The 18,727-nt window shown below is 35.4% G+C and overlaps 4 protein-coding genes across 12 annotated transcripts; 2 read left to right on the top strand and 2 right to left on the bottom strand.

The window, feature by feature from the left end:
* Positions 1-1,057: 1,057 nt before the first annotated feature.
* LOC102579009 (photosynthetic NDH subunit of lumenal location 2, chloroplastic) lies at positions 1,058-3,013 on the top strand. Of its 4 annotated transcripts, XM_006355062.2 has the most exons (4): positions 1,058-1,487; positions 1,557-1,623; positions 1,709-1,842; positions 2,807-3,013. In XM_006355062.2, the coding sequence occupies exons 1-3, from the start codon at positions 1,141-1,143 to the stop codon at positions 1,805-1,807; spliced, it is 513 nt and encodes a 170-aa protein (XP_006355124.1). In that variant the 5' UTR covers positions 1,058-1,140; the 3' UTR covers positions 1,808-1,842; positions 2,807-3,013. The 4 variants fall into 4 exon arrangements, with proteins under 4 accessions (XP_006355124.1, XP_006355123.1, XP_006355122.1 ...); XM_006355061.2 differs by lacking the exon at positions 2,807-3,013 and having other exon boundaries at positions 1,709-1,970; XM_006355060.2 differs by having other exon boundaries at positions 1,059-1,623; positions 2,807-2,893.
* Positions 2,028-2,970, bottom strand: LOC102579988 (casparian strip membrane protein 2). Its single transcript, XM_006355063.2, has 3 exons — positions 2,731-2,970; positions 2,515-2,638; positions 2,028-2,417 (listed from the first exon to the last, which is right to left on the bottom strand). The coding sequence occupies exons 1-3, from the start codon at positions 2,946-2,948 to the stop codon at positions 2,202-2,204; spliced, it is 558 nt and encodes a 185-aa protein (XP_006355125.1). The 5' UTR covers positions 2,949-2,970; the 3' UTR covers positions 2,028-2,201.
* Positions 3,014-6,936: 3,923 nt separating the features above from the next.
* LOC102578673 (uncharacterized) lies at positions 6,937-10,190 on the top strand. Its single transcript, XM_015312188.1, has 7 exons — positions 6,937-7,032; positions 8,344-8,507; positions 8,993-9,061; positions 9,187-9,234; positions 9,340-9,393; positions 9,598-9,661; positions 9,759-10,190. Exons 2-7 carry the CDS (start codon positions 8,373-8,375, stop codon positions 9,833-9,835), a joined length of 447 nt encoding a protein of 148 aa, XP_015167674.1. The 5' UTR covers positions 6,937-7,032; positions 8,344-8,372; the 3' UTR covers positions 9,836-10,190.
* An 805-nt stretch (positions 10,191-10,995) lies between these two features.
* On the bottom strand, positions 10,996-18,312 carry LOC102606449 (KH domain-containing protein At4g18375). Of its 6 annotated transcripts, XR_001474365.1 has the most exons (11): positions 18,133-18,311; positions 18,000-18,027; positions 16,496-17,097; positions 14,868-15,263; positions 14,515-14,769; positions 14,103-14,360; positions 13,847-13,911; positions 13,656-13,731; positions 13,033-13,477; positions 11,711-11,814; positions 10,998-11,611 (listed from the first exon to the last, which is right to left on the bottom strand). XR_001474365.1 is itself a non-coding variant. In XM_015312187.1 (9 exons), exons 3-8 carry the CDS (start codon positions 17,072-17,074, stop codon positions 13,683-13,685), a joined length of 1,602 nt encoding a protein of 533 aa, XP_015167673.1. In that variant the 5' UTR covers positions 17,075-17,097; positions 18,000-18,027; positions 18,133-18,312; the 3' UTR covers positions 12,923-13,086; positions 13,656-13,682. The 6 variants fall into 6 exon arrangements, 1 of the variants encoding a protein (XP_015167673.1); XR_001474367.1 differs by having other exon boundaries at positions 10,996-11,814; positions 13,033-13,086; positions 18,133-18,312; XR_001474368.1 differs by having other exon boundaries at positions 10,998-11,814; positions 16,496-17,067; positions 18,133-18,312.
* Between the last annotated feature and the right edge of the window lie 415 nt (positions 18,313-18,727).

Raw genomic sequence — 18,727 nt, 5'->3', positions numbered from 1 at the left:
TTTTAAAGTTTAGCTAAACAGATTATTAACGATCCTTATACTAATAGGGATTATAAAAATATTGTAGTTATTTTTTTTAGTTAATGAGGATTCATATAATCGAACTTTATTATTGTGATTTGTTTAGATCATTTTCTCATCCCAATCCATTCATTTCTCATCTATCATTTTCTGTAAGTACTATATATGAATAGGTAGCCCCAGTGGATGTCATTAAAGGTGTGGCTTAAATTTTTAAAGCAATTATTATTAGTCCAACTATGTGGGAGCTAGAGACATTAGATTTTTTGGCTGTAAAGCAATTATTCATGCACAATCAAGAATGTATTCTTTTTGCCTAAATTGCTTTAATTCTCTTTATGCATGAAAATGATTTATTGATATTGTTTGATTTGTTATATTGAAAACTAAATAACATGTATTCCATAATTTCAAAGAAGAAATAATTTGTTTACAAAAATATTCTCCACCTTATTTAGTAGAAAAAAGATTTCAGAGACTTCAAGGGTGTTTTTGGCAATTTCATTGTTTTAATTCGGGATAACCAATCCCCATACCATTACTCCACTCTTTGGCAGGGTGTGTAGTTGAAATTTTCACCATAATTTAGATCTATCTAGTGTCTTATCCCAATTTTGAACTCAAATTTGTTTTGATATGAGAATTGAGATACAACTTGTAGTATGAAGGTCAAAAAAAATACTGGTAAGTATGAAGGTCAAATAATATAACCATATTCATAACATGATTTTGTAAGCAGTGTCAAGGATATGCCTAGGGGTTACAGAAAATCAGTGGAACATTGTTCAACGAGATAAAAATTAAAAGATTGATCCCAACCTGTCTACAAAATAGGGCTACTAGTGTTCTGTCTTGATTGATTCCGAAGTAATGTGAACCTTTCAAGTGAACAGGCCAGCCCAAAGTTAACAATTCCAAAATTGGGCCAACTAGAACAAAACCTCTTAACCATTGACCCAACAACACCAATTTTATTGGGAAAAAAAGAGGATAAAATAATTGCCAAGTCACCAAAACCTAAGGTCCATTTTGGATTTAGGGAAATCAATTAATATCCATCCAAACACACACCAAAACTCTCAAAAACCATCAAACATTCTCTAACTTTATTACACAAACATGACCACTTTCACAAATCCAACAACTTTGTTCCATCCAAAAATCAAAATAACCAAAACTCATCACACACAATGCAAGACACTACCCAAAATCCAATCAAACTTATCAACTAATGAAGAAAATTTCTCATGTAGACGAAAACTTATCGCGACTTTTCTAGCCACTCCATTGACACTAGGCCTACAATTCACCCCTTTAGCATTAGCTGAAAATTGGGGCGTTCGATCATTCTTAAGAGAACATTTCTTTGAGCCTGGATTGTCCCCTGAAGATGCAGTAGCACGAATTCGCCAAACAGCAGATGGACTACATAGTATTAAGGAAATGTTGGAGACTAACTCATGGAGGTATGTCTTGTTTTATATTCGTCTTAAATCAGCTTATCTTAAACAGGACATGAAGAATGCCTTGTCCAGGGTGCCTGAAAGTCGAAAAGAGTCTTATATTAAAACTGCCAATGAGCTTACTGATAACATGGCTGAGGTAACTGTCCTTATTTCCCTGTTCAGAAATTTTCGAGGTTCTATTCAGTGTTATGAATATTTCTATGTATTTTCTTCATTTGCAGTTTGATTACTACATTCGAACACCAAAGGTATATGAATCTCGTGTATTCTATGAGAAGACGTTGAAATCGATTGATGAATTGGTGGGATTACTTGCATGATGTCAAGAGTTTTCATAACATCATCAGACTCAGAGGTGATTGAAATTATATACACTAGCAATTGAAATAGTCTCAATTTTATGTTCATTAGTTTGTTCAAAAAAGTGACTTTCTTCAATAAACAAATTAGAGCTTATGAATACATATTTGGTCTGCGAGTTGATTTGACTTACGACTTTCTGAGAGAATAACTATTAGTTGACTAAACGTGATTTTTGAAGACGAAAACATTGTAGTAAGGAGGAAATCTTTTCATTTGTGATACAACTGATGACAATCTTGATACAATGAAATGCAAATCATGAAACTAAACATTTACAAACACAATACACACTCAGAAATAAACACAAAGGCTAGCAATTGCTAGTGTAGCCAGTCTCCTTTTATGACACTTTTAGCGCCTGGATAACGCGATAGATGACAAAATAATAAGTAGAACCATCAAGGCCATTGCACCAAACGAACCAATAAGGGATCCAGCAGAACGCTGACAGAAATCTGTATACTGTTGGCATATCGAAAACCAGTTAGTTGAAGTGTTGCCATTGTGTGCCAAATACACAATCGCGGCTGCTGCAGATGCTCCAGATGTGAGGAAAACCAGCATTATCTTCAAAAGTTTTCACAAAGTATAAAAAAATATCAGCACAACTTCATAACAAAGTACTATTAAATATCAAAACTTGAGTAGAAACTTAATGTATTACCGCGTCTAGAACAATGAGCAAAACTCTGCTCTTTCCTGCTCTACTTCTGATAATGTGAAAGATTGAAATAGGGATAGAAAGTGCAAGATATACACAAGTTATAGAATTCGAAACCACGAAAAACCTTCAATCACAATAAACAAAAAAATAAAAATGTGTTAGTTAACCTTTATAGAGTTCTGTTTCATGTACTAATATGTTAGCAATGTTGCTTACTTAAACGCGTCGATATCATCATATTGAGCTTCAAAATTTACAATCTGTGTACTGAATGAAAGTGCTTGATCTGCAGTACCCATTGCCACAGCACTTGCTAAGGTTCCAACAAGTGCAACGATACGTAAAATGAGATCAAATACAGAGATCCCTCTGTTTACTCCATGAACTCTTTTGGCCTTTGATCCCTCTCCAGCTTCAATTGATACTGCCTTCATCTTTCCCTTTTAGCTCAAACTTTGAAACTCAAATCAAATTTTGTTGTTATGATCTGTATGTTAAGTGTGATAGACCGCGAATTTATACTAACAAGTGAACCAAATCATGTAACAGAGTTGCAAATAATATTAGGTTTTGATGACACATAATTAGTTGTTGCTTTTGCTTATTTAATCAATGAAATGTACAACTTTCTGGTTCAATACATGATATTCCATGAAGTAGTTAAGTCTTGCATTAACTTGCTAGACTTTTTACCTGCTCTACTTTCTTCATAACATGTACTTTGGAAACATTTTTTCATGAAAATGTATCATTATATACAAGAAACCGAGACATTACAACAATACACGACTCGTTGTAATTCCAAAAGTGTGTCTACGAAGGATAGCATGTACACAGACATCACTTTTAACTTTATGGAACAGAGAGGTTGTTTTCGATAGAAACTGCAACATTCTTTGTCCTATTTTTTTTTTTTGGTTTTTAAATGTTTTGCAAACATACTTTATGATCATTGATTTGTTATACTAGGTCAACTGATAATATACTAATAATAATGGCTATGGTCCTAAATGGTTTTATGGATTAGGCACAAAGTTGTACTTGAACATGAGAATCGAAGATGAGAAATTAGAATACAAGAAAGTTCAATGATTAATAATCACAGGCTGACTTTTTAATTAACAATGAGAAATAAAGCAGAGAATAAGTTTATGGAGTAGGTCAAAATCTAACTTACTTCTAGTTGTGAACCTTTTTATTTCATTTTTTTTTAGTTCTGCTTTTGCTTCGTTACACAAACTTATTCAGCTAGTATGTTACATGGTTTATGGATACATATCAGTTATTTTTATGATTTTAAAAAAAACAAAGATAAAAATTTAACAAAAAAATTATTCCTTAAAAGGTGAATAAATACGTGTTGATCATTTATATTTTGAAACTTTCTTGCATCCTAGTATAATAAAGATCAGCATGTAGATCGGCAGCAAAATCTTGTTCTAATGACATGACGAGAAATACCCTATTTTCAACTATGTAAAGAACAATGAAGCATGTGGGCTTCAGCTTTAAGTTTATATATAATATCTCTATTTCTACCAAAAAAACATGTAGATCTACAAATAAGACATTGCTTTCGAGATCGTTAGCATATCCACCACCAATGTCTTCGCCTTGACACCTGCATAGCATATCTTGATTCATCGATAGTAAAGTCATTGAGGAAATCAAGTGAATGACCTTAACGATCATTTTAGGAGTAGGTACTCATAAATAAGAAATGAACACAAATTACTTAACTACCAACTATTGTTTATAACCCTATTAGTTCTTACACTTAAAATACATAATTTATTTGTAATTTAATTTAATTATAATATTTTAATATAGTATAAATTTCTCTTTTTTGTAATTATATAAAAGGTTTAAATGTTTTTTGAACAATAGAGATATCATAACGGGTGTAAATGTGTAATGTAGGATTTATTTTTTTAATAATACAAGAGGTATAAGTATTTGATATTAAAGTTCTATAATGTTTTAAAAATTTACGTATTGTTTTGAATTTTATATTGATTCAGACTATAGCACATGAATTAGAACACGAAGGATATACTACTTTGGAAATGATAGGTAAGCTATGAGAAGTATAGAAGATTTCTGAATGTGATCAAGAACGATGCAATCAATGTGCGCAAGACAGACATTACTGAATAATTAAAGAAATTAGGGAAAAAGGACAAATATACCTCGAACTATCGTAACTGGTTGCAATAGCCTCCGTCATATTTTTGGGACATTGGTGTCCCTGTCATCTAAAAATGAGAGCATGTATACCATTTATACTAACGGACATACACGTGTCATAATCTTATCCACCAACCCGACATTTATTATATATAGGATCGACGGATAAGATTGTGCCACGTGTCCCTATTTAGTCTTCTTAGAGTGAAGGGCATATATGCTCTAGTTTTTTTACGGCAGGGGCACCAATGTCCTAAAAGTATGATGGAGGATATTTGCATACCATTTACGATAGTTCAAGGGTATATTTGTCCTTTTTCTCAAGAAATTATTCAGAAGATCTTTTGATATATTACAGGGAAAAAGGACAAATATATCACCAAGCTATCATAAATGGTATGCAAATACCCTCCGTCATATTTTTGGGACATTGATGCCTCTGTCGTCCAAAAACTAGAGTATATATGTACTTCACTCTAACGGAAGACTAAATAGGGACACGTGGCACAATCTTATCTGTCCCGATATTTAATAAATGTTGGGTCGGTGGATAAAATTATGACACGTGTATGTCCGTTAGTATAAAGGGTATATATGCTCTACTTTTTGGACAGCAGGGGCACTAATATCCCAAAAATATGACAGAGGGTATCTATATACCATTTTCGATAGTTTGAGGGTATATTTATCCCTTTTCCCTATATTATATGAAACCCACATGATAAGCTGCATGTTATGAGAGTCAAATATTTTTAGACCCCTTACATAACAAGTATGTGTTTGTGAGCTAGTTATGATCATTATTTCAAATCAATTGGTTCATGTTGCTCTTATAAAATTAAAAATAATAAAAACAACTTGTGTCAAAGATATTAAAGAGGATTCAAATACTAGGGCATGAACAATAATTTGGTAAAGTTTATACTAGGTAGCCATCTTTAGGATAGCTAGTTGAAATATAAATAGTATATTTTGCTACTTATATTTCAAATTGTTGGAAACGATAGTTAATATAAATTGTTCTTTATGACATTTGTAGTTTGTATTTCAAATTTGAGCATACTCGGAGTAGATTTATGTGTTGAATTATGGATTATATTATTGAAATTTGAATAATAAGTGCATGCAAAAATTGGTTGAACTCAAATCATTTGTGGGTGAAGTAACCTACCAACTTCAAACAAAATTTGTAACTTTAGGTATGAATTCTTGCAACTTCATCACGTATCGAAATTATTTCAAAGTGGATAGACTTTCAAAATTTTATAAATTTAGAGTGTGACTTAAACAACAACAATAATAATATATTCAGTGTACGTAATCTCATGAAGTGGAGAAGATAAAGTGTATGCAAACATTGTCAGTGCTTTGGAGGTAGAGAGGTTGTTTTCGATAAACCCTCAGCTCAAGGAAAAAGTAGACCAAAGAAGTATAAAGAAGAAATAACAAAAATGGAGTAAGTTCGAGCAAAATACTAAAGACAACATGTCAAATCATCCTAAACAATAGTCATAATAAGATAAAACAATAATAAAAATGTAAAAAACCCACTAATAATAACCAAAATCAAAGGACAAGAAACTAGAAGAGTAACACCACAATTAATAGCACAACTAATAGTATAGAAGAATAAGTGAGACAACACTCAACTACCTAACTAAATTCATATCCTAATCTGTGTCCTCCATAACCTTCTATCTAAGGTGATGTCCTCGGTAAGCTGAAGTTGTGTCATGTTCTGTCAAATCATGTCTCCTCCATACTTCTTTTGTCTCTACTTCTACTCTCTTGAAAACATTCATAGCCAACTCTTACACTTTTGTACTGGGATATCCGTGCATCTCCTCTACATATGCCCAAATCATTTCAATCTCGTTTCACGTATCTTCTCTTCTATTGTCGCCACTCCTAGCTATACCAGATATCTTTATTTTATCTTACTTCTCCTAGTATATCCCCACATCCATATCAGCATCCTCATTCTCACAACTTTCATCTTCTGATCGCGAAAGTTCTTAACTAGTCAACACTCTACGCCAAACAACAAAGTCGGTCTTACCATCGCTCCGTAGAACGTGACTTAAACAGTGGGCCCCACATGGCAAAATCAGCTATCTGGGCACTTTTCCCACAAAAACAATGAAAAAGCCCAAAAATGCCCCAGGCCCACAATATGAGAAGGCCCATATTCTCTAGTGCAATGAAAACGCAACCTTTTGTTTTCTGTTTATTTTTCTTCTTTCATTTTACAGTTTATTTTGCTTCGTCTTTCTTTCTGTTCCATATTTCTGGTAACTCATCGGTTTCATCCACCTTCACTTCAGATTCCAGGTAACCCTTCTTCTTCATCATCATTTTCCCATATCTGAAAATTGATTTTCTTGCCTTTTTGGGTTCTATTTTTGTTGTATTTTTTAAAAAGGTGGCGATTTTCAATAGTTATTTCCTGTTCTTGTGCTATCAAGTTCGATTCTTTTTTGTTATTTTTTCCTCATTACTAGGTTTATCATATGTGAATCTACTATTTGCGTTCTGGGTATTAATGGGATTTTAGTTTTGATCCAAATTCGGCACTGTTGTGATGATTGATTTGGTGTTTAAATTGATTTGAATTACTGAATCTGTGCGTTTATTTCATATTTCGTGAACTGGGTATTTATAGTTCTGTGTTTTACCTTCTTTTTGTTCTTTTGCATGTTTAAGCTGAGCTAGAATTGATATCTTGAAAAGAAATTGATTGACAAGTTGTCATTTCCGGTTGAATTTCGGGGATCGGGGATGGGGATGGAGATAGTGAGCTGAGGGTCTATCGGAAACAGTATCTTGCTATCTCTATGAGGTAGGGGTAGGGGTAAGGTGTACGTACACTCTACCTTCTTTAGACCCCACTTATGATATTACACTATCTTGTTGTTGTTGTTGTTGTTGGGGAAGGGGATGGTAAAAATTGAACCAGTACACATTTGGTGTGGCTGATTGATTCTCAGGGGTATTACTGTAAGATTTGGTGGAAATTCAATGTTTCAATCAACTGCGGGAAGTTTGTTGTTTTTGTATGATATGGCTTATGTATCAAACTAGAAGATGTACATTATAGAGTAATAGGAGTACCTATAGTTTTTTCATCTTTAGATGTGTTATTCTTCAATTTTAGGATTCTTTGAGGATATAGTTTATTGTGTGTGTTGACTAAGTGGAGTGAATGTCCGTCAATACTGTGATTAAGTGTATGTGGACTGCAATCTGTTTCTGTGATCTGTGATTTTTAGAATTCTGTGTTTGAGATCCTTGATGTTATATGATGCTTTATGTTATCCAGGGCAGTCGATTGTCATGTTTAACTGTTGGATTTTCATTCGTTTTCTAAGATTACATATGCCATGATTCATGATTAGTTGATTGTTTCATTTACTTGTACCCTTAGTCTGTTTACGGTTGTTTTCTGATATGTAGATCAATTGGAACTCTTTGTGTTCAGTTTAAATTTAAGATAATACCTTAAATTCAAAATCTAACTGGAAGATGCCCTATATTTTGGATTTTCTTGTTATGGTATCCATTAAAATGTTTTCAAGCGAAGAGTTCTTGGTCAGGAAAATCAGCTGTGTATGCTTAACTTAGCTATGAGTGATACCAAACCAGATATATTTTTGCAGAAACAAGCACACAAAATGTCGAACCCCTCAGATGAAAGTGGCAAGGAACCAAACCTTGGTAATGATCCTCCTAAAGGTGAAGTAAATGATGACCTTCCTGCAGAAGATCCAAAGGGTGCAGAAGAAGAAAGCCAAGATCCATCTCTAGCGGTACATATTTTCATATGCAACTAATTGATTCCATTTGCTCAAAGCTTTTGCAATGCTAGTGAATGATGAAGCATATGTTAAAGTGATACAGATTAGGGAATACATTTTTATACCGAAGGTTTTCATAAAAAATTCCTATATACTTAGTTCTTTTGTTTGCAGCTCAAAGCTCTAGAATAATAATCAATGATGGAGCATAAATTAAAATCATAAGCAAATACATTTTTCACCAAAAGATTTCTAAAAATAGTCCCTATGTACTTCCATTTGCAACCCAAATCTTTAAAATGCACCATGTACTTAGTATCTTTTTCTGTGGCATATAACCATGTGAATGAGATTTCATTCATAGGACTGGTATCCATCTATAAGTGTATAAGGGTATTTGAGGTAGAGACTGTAAGTTGATGAAAGTGTTAAGGAAAATGACCTAAATTTACTGCAACTACACGAAACATTTACTTTTCCTCGTTACATATATCCAGGAGCAGGAGGAACTAATGAAGAAAAAATATGGTGGATTAGTGAAAAAGAAACCTCCATTGATAACTAAGGTGATTTTTTTCGGTTTTTACTTCAACTCTTTGGTATCTCAAATTATTTTCCTCGATGTGTTTTGTGTTTTACTTCGACTCTTGTCCTCATTGAATTTTCAATCAACCCCTTTAACATTTGCCAGGACCATGAACGTGCTTTTTTCGATTCTGCGGACTGGGCACTAGGAAAGGTACTCAGCTTTAGTGTAACTTTGGCTGTTTCAGTCTTTAGCTAAAGTTTGATGTTGAAATTTTGAGCATCTTTTACCATGTTTTCATTTTCTATTATATTGCAGCAAGGGGGACATAAGGCCAAAACACCTGCTGAGGCACTTCGCCCGAAATTGGAGGTGCATTACCCTGTTACTCTGAGAAACTCATTTCCAATTTCTATTGTTGCTCGTAATGGCTAGAAGTTGTATCTTCCTTTATTTATTCAAACTAAATACTGAAGCATACATACATAAGGAAGTTAACTATCAAGTTGCCACATGTTCAATTTGTATTCAATTATCACAACAAGATTGCATTGTTTATGTATTCTTTGATAACAGCCGACACCACACCAGCAACTTCGTACTCGTCTCTCAGAAGCTAAACTGACAGATGCTGGTGAAGGTATGTACCTAAAAGCTATTCCTGTAGTGTGATCATACTGGAAGCAAATCTCAACCCCTTTGTCTCTTTCCTTCTCCATTTAAAATCTGGCAAGCAGATGGTAGCAACAACGATCTTGACCAGCTAGATGAGCAGAGCGGAACACCAGCAGCGGATGGTGAGAATAAGTCTTAGATCAGAGGCACCAGGACCAAAACATTCTTGAGCAGCCTCATCAAAGTTTCCTGCTGAATTAACTGAAAGTGGTGTTGTAAATCAGGCTAGCTACTTATATAGAGGTAAAAAAGAAGGAAAGAAAGAGAATAATTGCTCGTGTGGCGAATTTTTGTACTGAGATTAGATTTGTTGTCCTATACTGAGCTGATTTCCTTGCATAAAATTCAGAAAACTTCCCTAACTGGCTGTGCTATAATACCATCATATGATATATTGTACTTTTTGGGTGGTAAAAGTTCTAGATTGATCCATGTTATAATGAAATGTTAAAGACATACAGTTTATGCAATATTAGTGTCTTTCCCTTTTGGTACATTGTACTGTACATCATATTTGTGATTTCATACAAACTAGATTTCTTTTGACTTCATTTTTATGATCTCATACAAAGTTGGTTTTGAACACACAAGAATTTATGTTCCCAAGACCTTGTTACTAGTAGTTGGAAAAGGTCATATTCGATTTGCTTGGTTCAAACAAATGGAGGTCACTAACTGAGGTTGGAAGTCCCCAGAAAATAGAAAATTCAGTTAATCACCACTTTAGCAAACGCTATTGACTTTCAGAGCTACAAAAGGAGTTGGATTGTGACCATCTAGACGCTTCAACTTGACGTAATAGGTGCATTTCACTGAAAATGTACATCTAAATACCTTAACTTTAAAGGAGTGCATTCCAGATGCGAATTTTCAAAGTTGAGGATACTTACAAGGCTAACTTAAATCAAGTTAAGATGTCTAAATGTGCATCAAGTTAAAGTATTTATTATGTATCCAACTAGAGGCGAATTAGTAGAATTGAAAATAATGCAAACGATTATTACTTTCTAGATGCCTTATGACACTTATGCGTCAAAGAAGTTCCACATTCATGGATGAAAAGAAGAAGATTCACATTCGTTGAAAACTAGCAACATTTTTCTTCTTTTTTTTCCTTCTCGTGAGTGATGGTAGTTTTGAGCTTTACATACACCTGAGACTTTACCATTGTTTAATGTACATTTTTTGTGTTAACCATCAAACATTATGCTTGTTAACCATCAATTGAAAGGAGGCGACATGAGATTGTCACCTATATTGCTACCTTACATACACAAACGTGCAATCAAAAAAATATATTATCAACAATGAAAATAGTCTCATTATCAACTCAACAAGACCAGTATCTTTACATATGAATCCTGTTGGGACTAAATAGAAATGACAATACAACTCTTAACAATTTCTTTATTTTTAACATTTCCAGGAATAAGTCGCTTCAATGGCTTGTGAAGCTCACTGACCCAACTAATTCAACTTCATGCCACCATTTTCAGGGCTCGAATGCGATCTCCGGTTGAACATGGAGGGATCCCAAATTCCCACCCACCTCCTGGTGGTGGTAATGATTTAGTACCTTATAACTAGAGAGGTGTGAGCTTTTACTCTATTACATCGAATCAATTACTTAGAAGAATGCTTTAAATGGACCATTCAAAGGCCACACTAAAGGGTAATTACACTCAGCCGTCCAACAAACAACATAAGAAACTGGACCGGCTCTGAAAGTACAGTGCAGAACTCCTAACAAACAGCGCGGAGCAAAGAGAATCCATGCTCAAATAATGAATAAAAGTTGATGGAATAACACTTATGTAAGACATGGAACCCCAGTAATTCATTACTGTAAGCTTCATGAAGCCCTCCAAAGGGCAAAAAGCAGTTGGCAATACACGTGATAGAGCTTTCTTTCCTCCTGAAATGTTTTCACAGTAGGATGTGTATGTTCCTACCAAAATAATATATCTGTCTCACGGTGTAAGAAATAACATTTGCAAGAAAGAATAGTACTTACCTTAGTAGGAATCTAATCATAAGAACTAAATTTTCTATCAATCCTCTGCAGAATCGATCACATAAAATGATCACACATCAAGCAGTGACCAACACCATCATTTCCTTGAGGCCAAGGGAACATGAATATTAACAAGATAAGACATGTTTACCACATATAGCAAAGCTCTGAAAACATATTCAATAGCATGCAAACATGAATGTGCCTACTCAACGATCTGAAAAGCAATTCTCAATCTCAAGTACCTCCTACCCTAGAGAAGCAAGAGAAGAAAATTTAACACTGCTTCAGTAGAAATCTGCCTTCTTAGTGTATACCATAGCATGCAAACGTGAATGTGCCTACTCAACGATCTGAAAAGCAATTCTCAATCTCAAGTACCTCCTACCCTAGAGAAGCAAGAGAAGAAAATTTAACACTGCTTCAGTAGAAATCTGCCTTCTTAGTGTATACCATAGCATGCAAACATGAATGTGCCTACTCAACGATCTGAAAAGCAATTCTCAATCTCAAGTACCTCCTACCCTAGAGAAGCAAGAGAAGAAAATTTAACACTGCTTCAGTAGAAATCTGCCTTCTTAGTGTATACCATAGCATGCAAACATGAATGTGCCTACTCAACGATCTGAAAAGCAATTCTCAATCTCAAGTACCTCCTACCCTAGAGAAGCAAGAGAAGAAAATTTAACACTGCTTCAGTAGAAATCTCGCCTTCTTAGTCGTATACCATAGCATGCAAACGTGAATGTGCCTACTCAACGATCTAGAAAAGCAATTCCCAATCTCAAGTACCTCCTACCCTAGAGAAGCAAGAGAAGAAAATTTAACACTGCTTCAGTAGAAATCTCGCCTTCTTAGTCGTATACCATAGCATGCAAACGTGAATGTGCCTACTCAACGATCTAGAAAAGCAATTCCCAATCTCAAGTACCTCCTACCCTAGAGAAGCAAGAGAAGAAAATTTAACACTGCTTCAGTAGAAATCTCGCCTTCTTAGTCGTATACCATAGCATGCAAACGTGAATGTGCCTACTCAACGATCTAGAAAAGCAATTCCCAATCTCAAGTACCTCCTACCCTAGAGAAGCAAGAGAAGAAAATTTAACACTGCTTCAGTAGAAACTGCCCTCTCAGTGTATACCATAGCATGCAAACGTGAATGTGAATTTTGATCATAATTAGCTATTGATTGATCTCTTAAAAGCTCTGTGCTAGCAACTAACAGAAGGGCTTCATTGACAAGGATAGAACCCAATAGCGGGAATCATGTCATATACAAGATCACTAACTGAAAAGCTGTCAAGTAAACATGACATTTTTACCTCCTGAAATGCAGAAACCTGACTTTCTTGAACTTTTGTTCAATAACTGGAAAGCTGTCAAGAAAACATGAAAAAAAATCGATGCAAGAGAAAGCAATAGAAGGTTCAATCCTGTAGCATAACTGGTCAACAGGAAACGTCACAAAAGTTCTTAAGAACACAAACAAACAAACAAAAAGTAAAGAACCACCACATCAAACTGTCATGGCTTAGTCTGCTACACAAAACCACTAAAGCAGAGGTATTTTGGGTACAAAAGGCCTTCAATGACTAAGAGGCGTTGTTTCATTACAATATATATGCTGGTAACACCTAAGAAACAGAAATACTAGGGCAAGGATGGCCACAAGTTTCTCTATCTTGTTCGTCTGGTCCTCTGTTCTTAGGCTGGAGGCTTCGTCAAAAGGGGCGGGCAATGGGCTGGAACAGGCATCGGAGATGATAGCTGTTTAGATGGCAAGTGTGAAAAGGCAAAGTAAAAGAAAGAGCATTAGAGATGCAATACAGGCTTCAGGCTAGTCAAAGTTATCAAAAGGAAGATGCGCTTGAGGCTATACTGAAGTACAGAACAGAGATGCCCATTAATTTATGTATAAGACCAAAAAAAAAGTGAAATTCTGTACCTCCGGCTGCTAATAACCCTCTACACCCTAGTATCCATAAGATTTTCCATAGGCAGAAGGGTTATGGCTGGAAACCCTGGAAGATTAGAACAAGTAAATAACAAAACCTTTTTACAGTAAATGAAAGAGACTGTAATTATAGGCGGGAAACATAGCTTTAATTCAAAGCATGTAATCAGATAATGCTTTACCCTGCACTGCTAGGTCGCCCAGAGGAATAAACGCCATATGGTGCATAATTACCTCCACCACCAACCTGAAAAATATGAATTCAGATCTACTTTCTGACATATTTTGTTTGCTATACAAGGATAGCAGCAAAATAGATGGAAAAATACAGAAACCATCAATTAGAATATGAACAACAGGACAAGATAATTTGATCCTTACCTGTAAAAATGAGATAACATCAAACTAACTTCTAAGAGATGAACACTGAGTATTTACCTGTGAGCCACCATAATTATCACTTGGAGACAAATCATTGTAATCATGTCCACCTGAATAAGATGAATAACCATGCCGACGTGATCTATTATCACGGTTACCATATCTTGAGCCATCTGGCATGCTTGCAGACATGGGGACATAAGAAAGGCCAGGAGAAAATGCAGGAAAAGATCCCTCCATCTCAAATGTATTGGCCCTCAAACGCATAAGTACTTGCAATAACGCATTGGCAGCAACATTAGCATCTCCAGTAATCTGAAGGGGAAAAACACAATACCATGACATAAGAATTTCAGCATAGGGAGTACACTTAAACCAAACATCACACCCCCAACCTACAAAGAACTGAGAGTTAAACAAACCAAGTGAGACAATATTACACGAGGACAAAACTAGAAAACCTGTTTACCTGCACCATCTCGTCATCTTCGGATGCCACTTTGGGAAGATTTTCCTTCGAAAGAACGCGGATGCTTGCCCTTGTGGAATTCCGCATCTCATTGATAATGGAACCACCTTTACCAATAAGGCATCCAACTCGTGAACTAGGTACAAGCAGGCGAGTCGTAAGAATAGCATCACCGGATTCTTTTTCAGTTTTCTCACTACTTCTCGGTTGCAAACGCATTGTTGCATCGATGGTAGGGGATTGATCTTCAAATGCCTGCGATCACAATTGGATTAAGCAACAAATGCTACAGAGAAGCATTCTCAGTCCTAGCAATCAAATAATGAATTCAATAACCAAGAACAGTTCCTCACCTCCTTTGCTGATACAAATATAATGCAATCATCTCCCTCAGCTGCAGCACTATCGACTTTAATAGATGCACCTGATTCCTGTCTTAGCTGTTTGATAATGCCTCCACCTTTGCCAATTACAGCTCCTACATTCTCAGTTGGACAAACCAAACGAACTGCAAACTCTTTTACAGAAGAAGATCTACTTCTACCATCACTTTTGTAACTTGCGTAAGGACCCATCAATGATGTCACACCCATGACTTGTGTACCAGCATGAGGATTAACAAGTCCAGCACCAGACCTAAATATGCTGGGTGACGACAGCAATTGATGTTGGGACCGTGATGGATTATCATGGAGGCGTGCTGCTACTTGATAAAGTGCTTTCTTAACAACTGCACCTTCACCGGTTATCTGAAAATAAAAGAAGAATCTCTTCAACACATCATTTACAGTTTCATATAACCAGATATACGCATCATTAATAAGTTACCAGTTTCAAAAAAAGAAGATATACGCATCATTAAAAGTGACGGCATAGTGGGGAATTTGCAAATAAAACTTGAATACAGCAGTTGCTCACTCAACAATTGATTGTCCATTTCTCTCATTATTCCTAGTCGGTGTTTTTGGTACCATCAAGTTTCACAAATAGATGCCCTACAAAATGGATATAGCTAACAGATTAAAAAAACTGCTTTTAAAGAACCAAACCAATCTTGTAAGAAGCCCTTCAGGATTAGATGGGGTACTCTTTTTATGTCTTCTGATTTTTAGAAATAACTGTCAGATGTAACCCACTTCCTTTGTGCTAATTTATTTATAAGATCTACTTTGCCTTCTCAAAAAAGGATCCAAATGAATCATGTTTAAGTTTCTGCTCACGCAGTTATACCCCATACCAATCAACTACCCCTCAATCTCGAACTAGTCAGTCAATGCATGAATCCTTTATAACAATTCTGCTCGACGAACTCATTTTACTCCAATATACTGATCTTCTATGGTAAATTAGGATTTCTCTAAAACTAAAGGTTTTTGCAAAACTCACACCTATACACTGACATACAATCCATGTAACAACTACACCTCTGCATCAAGCAAGTTGGGGTTCACTATATGAATCCTCAGTGACTATATTCCCCATTTAAATTCATCTTAGGCCAACAGGAAATCTAGAATCTTATCGGAAAAGTTTGTAAGTAACATACTTAAAAATTGGTTGACAAGCTAAACCAGGCAATCAGCTAGCATAGAAACAAGCCTCTTCATTGCGAGAGACACCAAGGCTGGAAAATAAAAAAAAACTCATTTTTTTAATCAGGCTCGAAAACCTCATATCTAGCTACCTATTATATTTTGTGAAGCAATTTTCTTTTTTTATATGACGGTGGTGTCTACGCCAGCTTGCACGGATCGCAACTATTCCACCAGGTACCAAAATTAAATACGATCAAGGGAAGTGCTCGCACTTAAAACTCTGATGAAATTACTTCAGGTAAATTAAACCATACATGCCTAAAAGTACTCTAGAGTACATGCATAATGAATGCTTCTAATTATCAAAAAAAATCTAAGAGATGACACGGAATTACAGTTAACATAAACTGTACTCAAAAGTGTTGTGAGGAGGACCCTGCCACTACCTGGAGAAGCTCATCCGAGTTTAGAGCACAAGGGGGCAAGTGCTCACTGCTTAACACCCGAATCTGCGCACCTGTTTCACTTCGTAAATTCTGGATCACTAGTCCACCTTTCCCTATCACACAACCTATCTGATCTGATGGGACAAGCATCCTTACAGTAATCTGCTGATGATCCTCCAGATCTTCGTCCATACGCAGGTCTTCAGCAAGGACTCTGTCATGCACCCTGAATAGAGCATCTTGAGCAGGTGAAATCAGGTCACCAGTATCTTCAGAGACATTAGTTTCTTCACTTCCACTATAAATAGTTACCACACGCTCCTCGCAGCCAGGTATGGTCTCGCTAATCCTAATCTTTGAATTAGTTTCTGTCCTCAGTTGTTTTGCAATGTCCCCACCAACTCCAATGATACTTCCAATTTTTCCTGTGGGGCATAAATAACGAAAAACAGTATCCTCTGGTCCAATGGAATTTGATTCCTTTTCATCAGTTGGAGTCCTTCTCTTACTTCCATCACTCCTTGAATAGTCAGATTCCGATTGCATTCTCTTACCGTAGTTGTTCCTCTGGCCTGCCATGTCAAGGAGCTGAATGTGTCACCCTACAAACCAAACTAACAACTCATGAAGTGTTATTACACAGAACATCATGAGGTGGAACATACAGACAACATAACCTGGAAAATGAAGCACAATGCAAAGTGGTGCAAATTACATCATATGCAATATCAATTTCCCAATAAAGCTATATTGCTTCACTCAATAACCATAAGACCAAGTAAAAGCTTTACCAACCAACCAAGAAAGTTGCAACACAAAATCACAGAAAAAATCCATGATGACATTGAAGGCCCTGTTTTCTCTAGCAGTCCAGATTTTCCTTTAAAGTAATCAACGACAACCTCAAATCAAAGAAGCAATTTTCACTCATCCAAGACTTCTATTTTCCTTTAGAACTTACCAATGACAAAATCCCCAGCAACGCTCAAGGGCTGAGCCAGGTAGGACGGAAAAATTACACCATCAATACAAGATTAAGATTATCTTTTATGTATATACAATAGATGTTGAATCTCCTTTGCTTCCTAATTCTTAAAGCTCTTGCAATCACCCAAGCAACAAATTGCAAGTTCACACACAACAAATTAAATGTTTGAGATTAAAGACCCTCTCTTACTGCAATAAAATCCCTAGCACTACATAATTTTCTTCAAAGCAATCAACTTTACAAACAAACAAAAAAAACAGACACAGAAGCAATTTTCACACACACCATATTTCTCCTCTTTTTTACACAGAAAACCAAATTCATGATTGAAATTGATACCCTTACAGATATACAATCACTAACACTCCATAATTCCCATCAAAGTAGCCAACTTTACCCAAAAAAAGAATCCAGATTCAATTTTTAGCCCCAAAAAAAAACTTCATTTCTTCACTACACTTCCCTAGAATCAAAAGAACAAAAAAAAGCAACCAAAAAAAAACATAAAAGTCTCACCTTTTGTTTGTCTAGTAAACCTGTATCACTGCCAAAATTAGAGAAAGGGTAAATGATTAATCTTGTTAATTTTGCATAAAAAGCACAAATAGTCTATAAACACAATGGAGAGAGAGAAAAGCAAGAAAATTACAGTGTTCTGGAGAAGAATCAATCCGTGGGTCTGTTGTGTTCAAAGTACCAAATACTGCAGAGAATATAAAGAAAATCTTTGCCAAATGGGGAAGTTTCTAGGGTTTGGCTGTAAAAAGCTTGTCAAATACTGAATACTTAACCGACTATAGATGGTCTTATTAGAAGTGTTGTACCTAGGCCCTAATGAGGCCTAACAAAGATATATACTAGAGAAAATGTTAGCCCATCATTATCAAAGAGATTTTGTAACAAAGTAAAATATTTGAAAAAGCTATCAAATTAGACAAATATTTCTACTATATTTTATGTTTTTGGTTAATCATGAAAAAATTATCATAGATAATCAATGTTTATAGGTAAAGAGCACTCCAATGAATAATAACTGACATTTTAGTCATTCCGAGCCTGAGAACCAGTAAGAAAAATAACAAGCTAGTTACAGAGTTTCTGAATTGAACTACTGCACTTTCGAACTTTTCTAGAGTCTTTTACTTGTTTTATTATTTCAATGATTTCTTTCTGTATATGTGCAATAGCTACCTCTGTTTTTACATTTACTTCCTTGAATTGCTTCCAATTTCTTGCCTTCCATG

Source organism: Solanum tuberosum, unplaced genomic scaffold, assembly GCF_000226075.1.
Source record: "Solanum tuberosum cultivar DM 1-3 516 R44 unplaced genomic scaffold, SolTub_3.0 scf00192, whole genome shotgun sequence".
Taxonomy (NCBI): domain Eukaryota; kingdom Viridiplantae; phylum Streptophyta; class Magnoliopsida; order Solanales; family Solanaceae; genus Solanum; species Solanum tuberosum.
The sequence above is the reverse complement of the archived record's forward strand: the minus strand, read 5'-3'. Positions and strand labels throughout refer to the sequence as shown.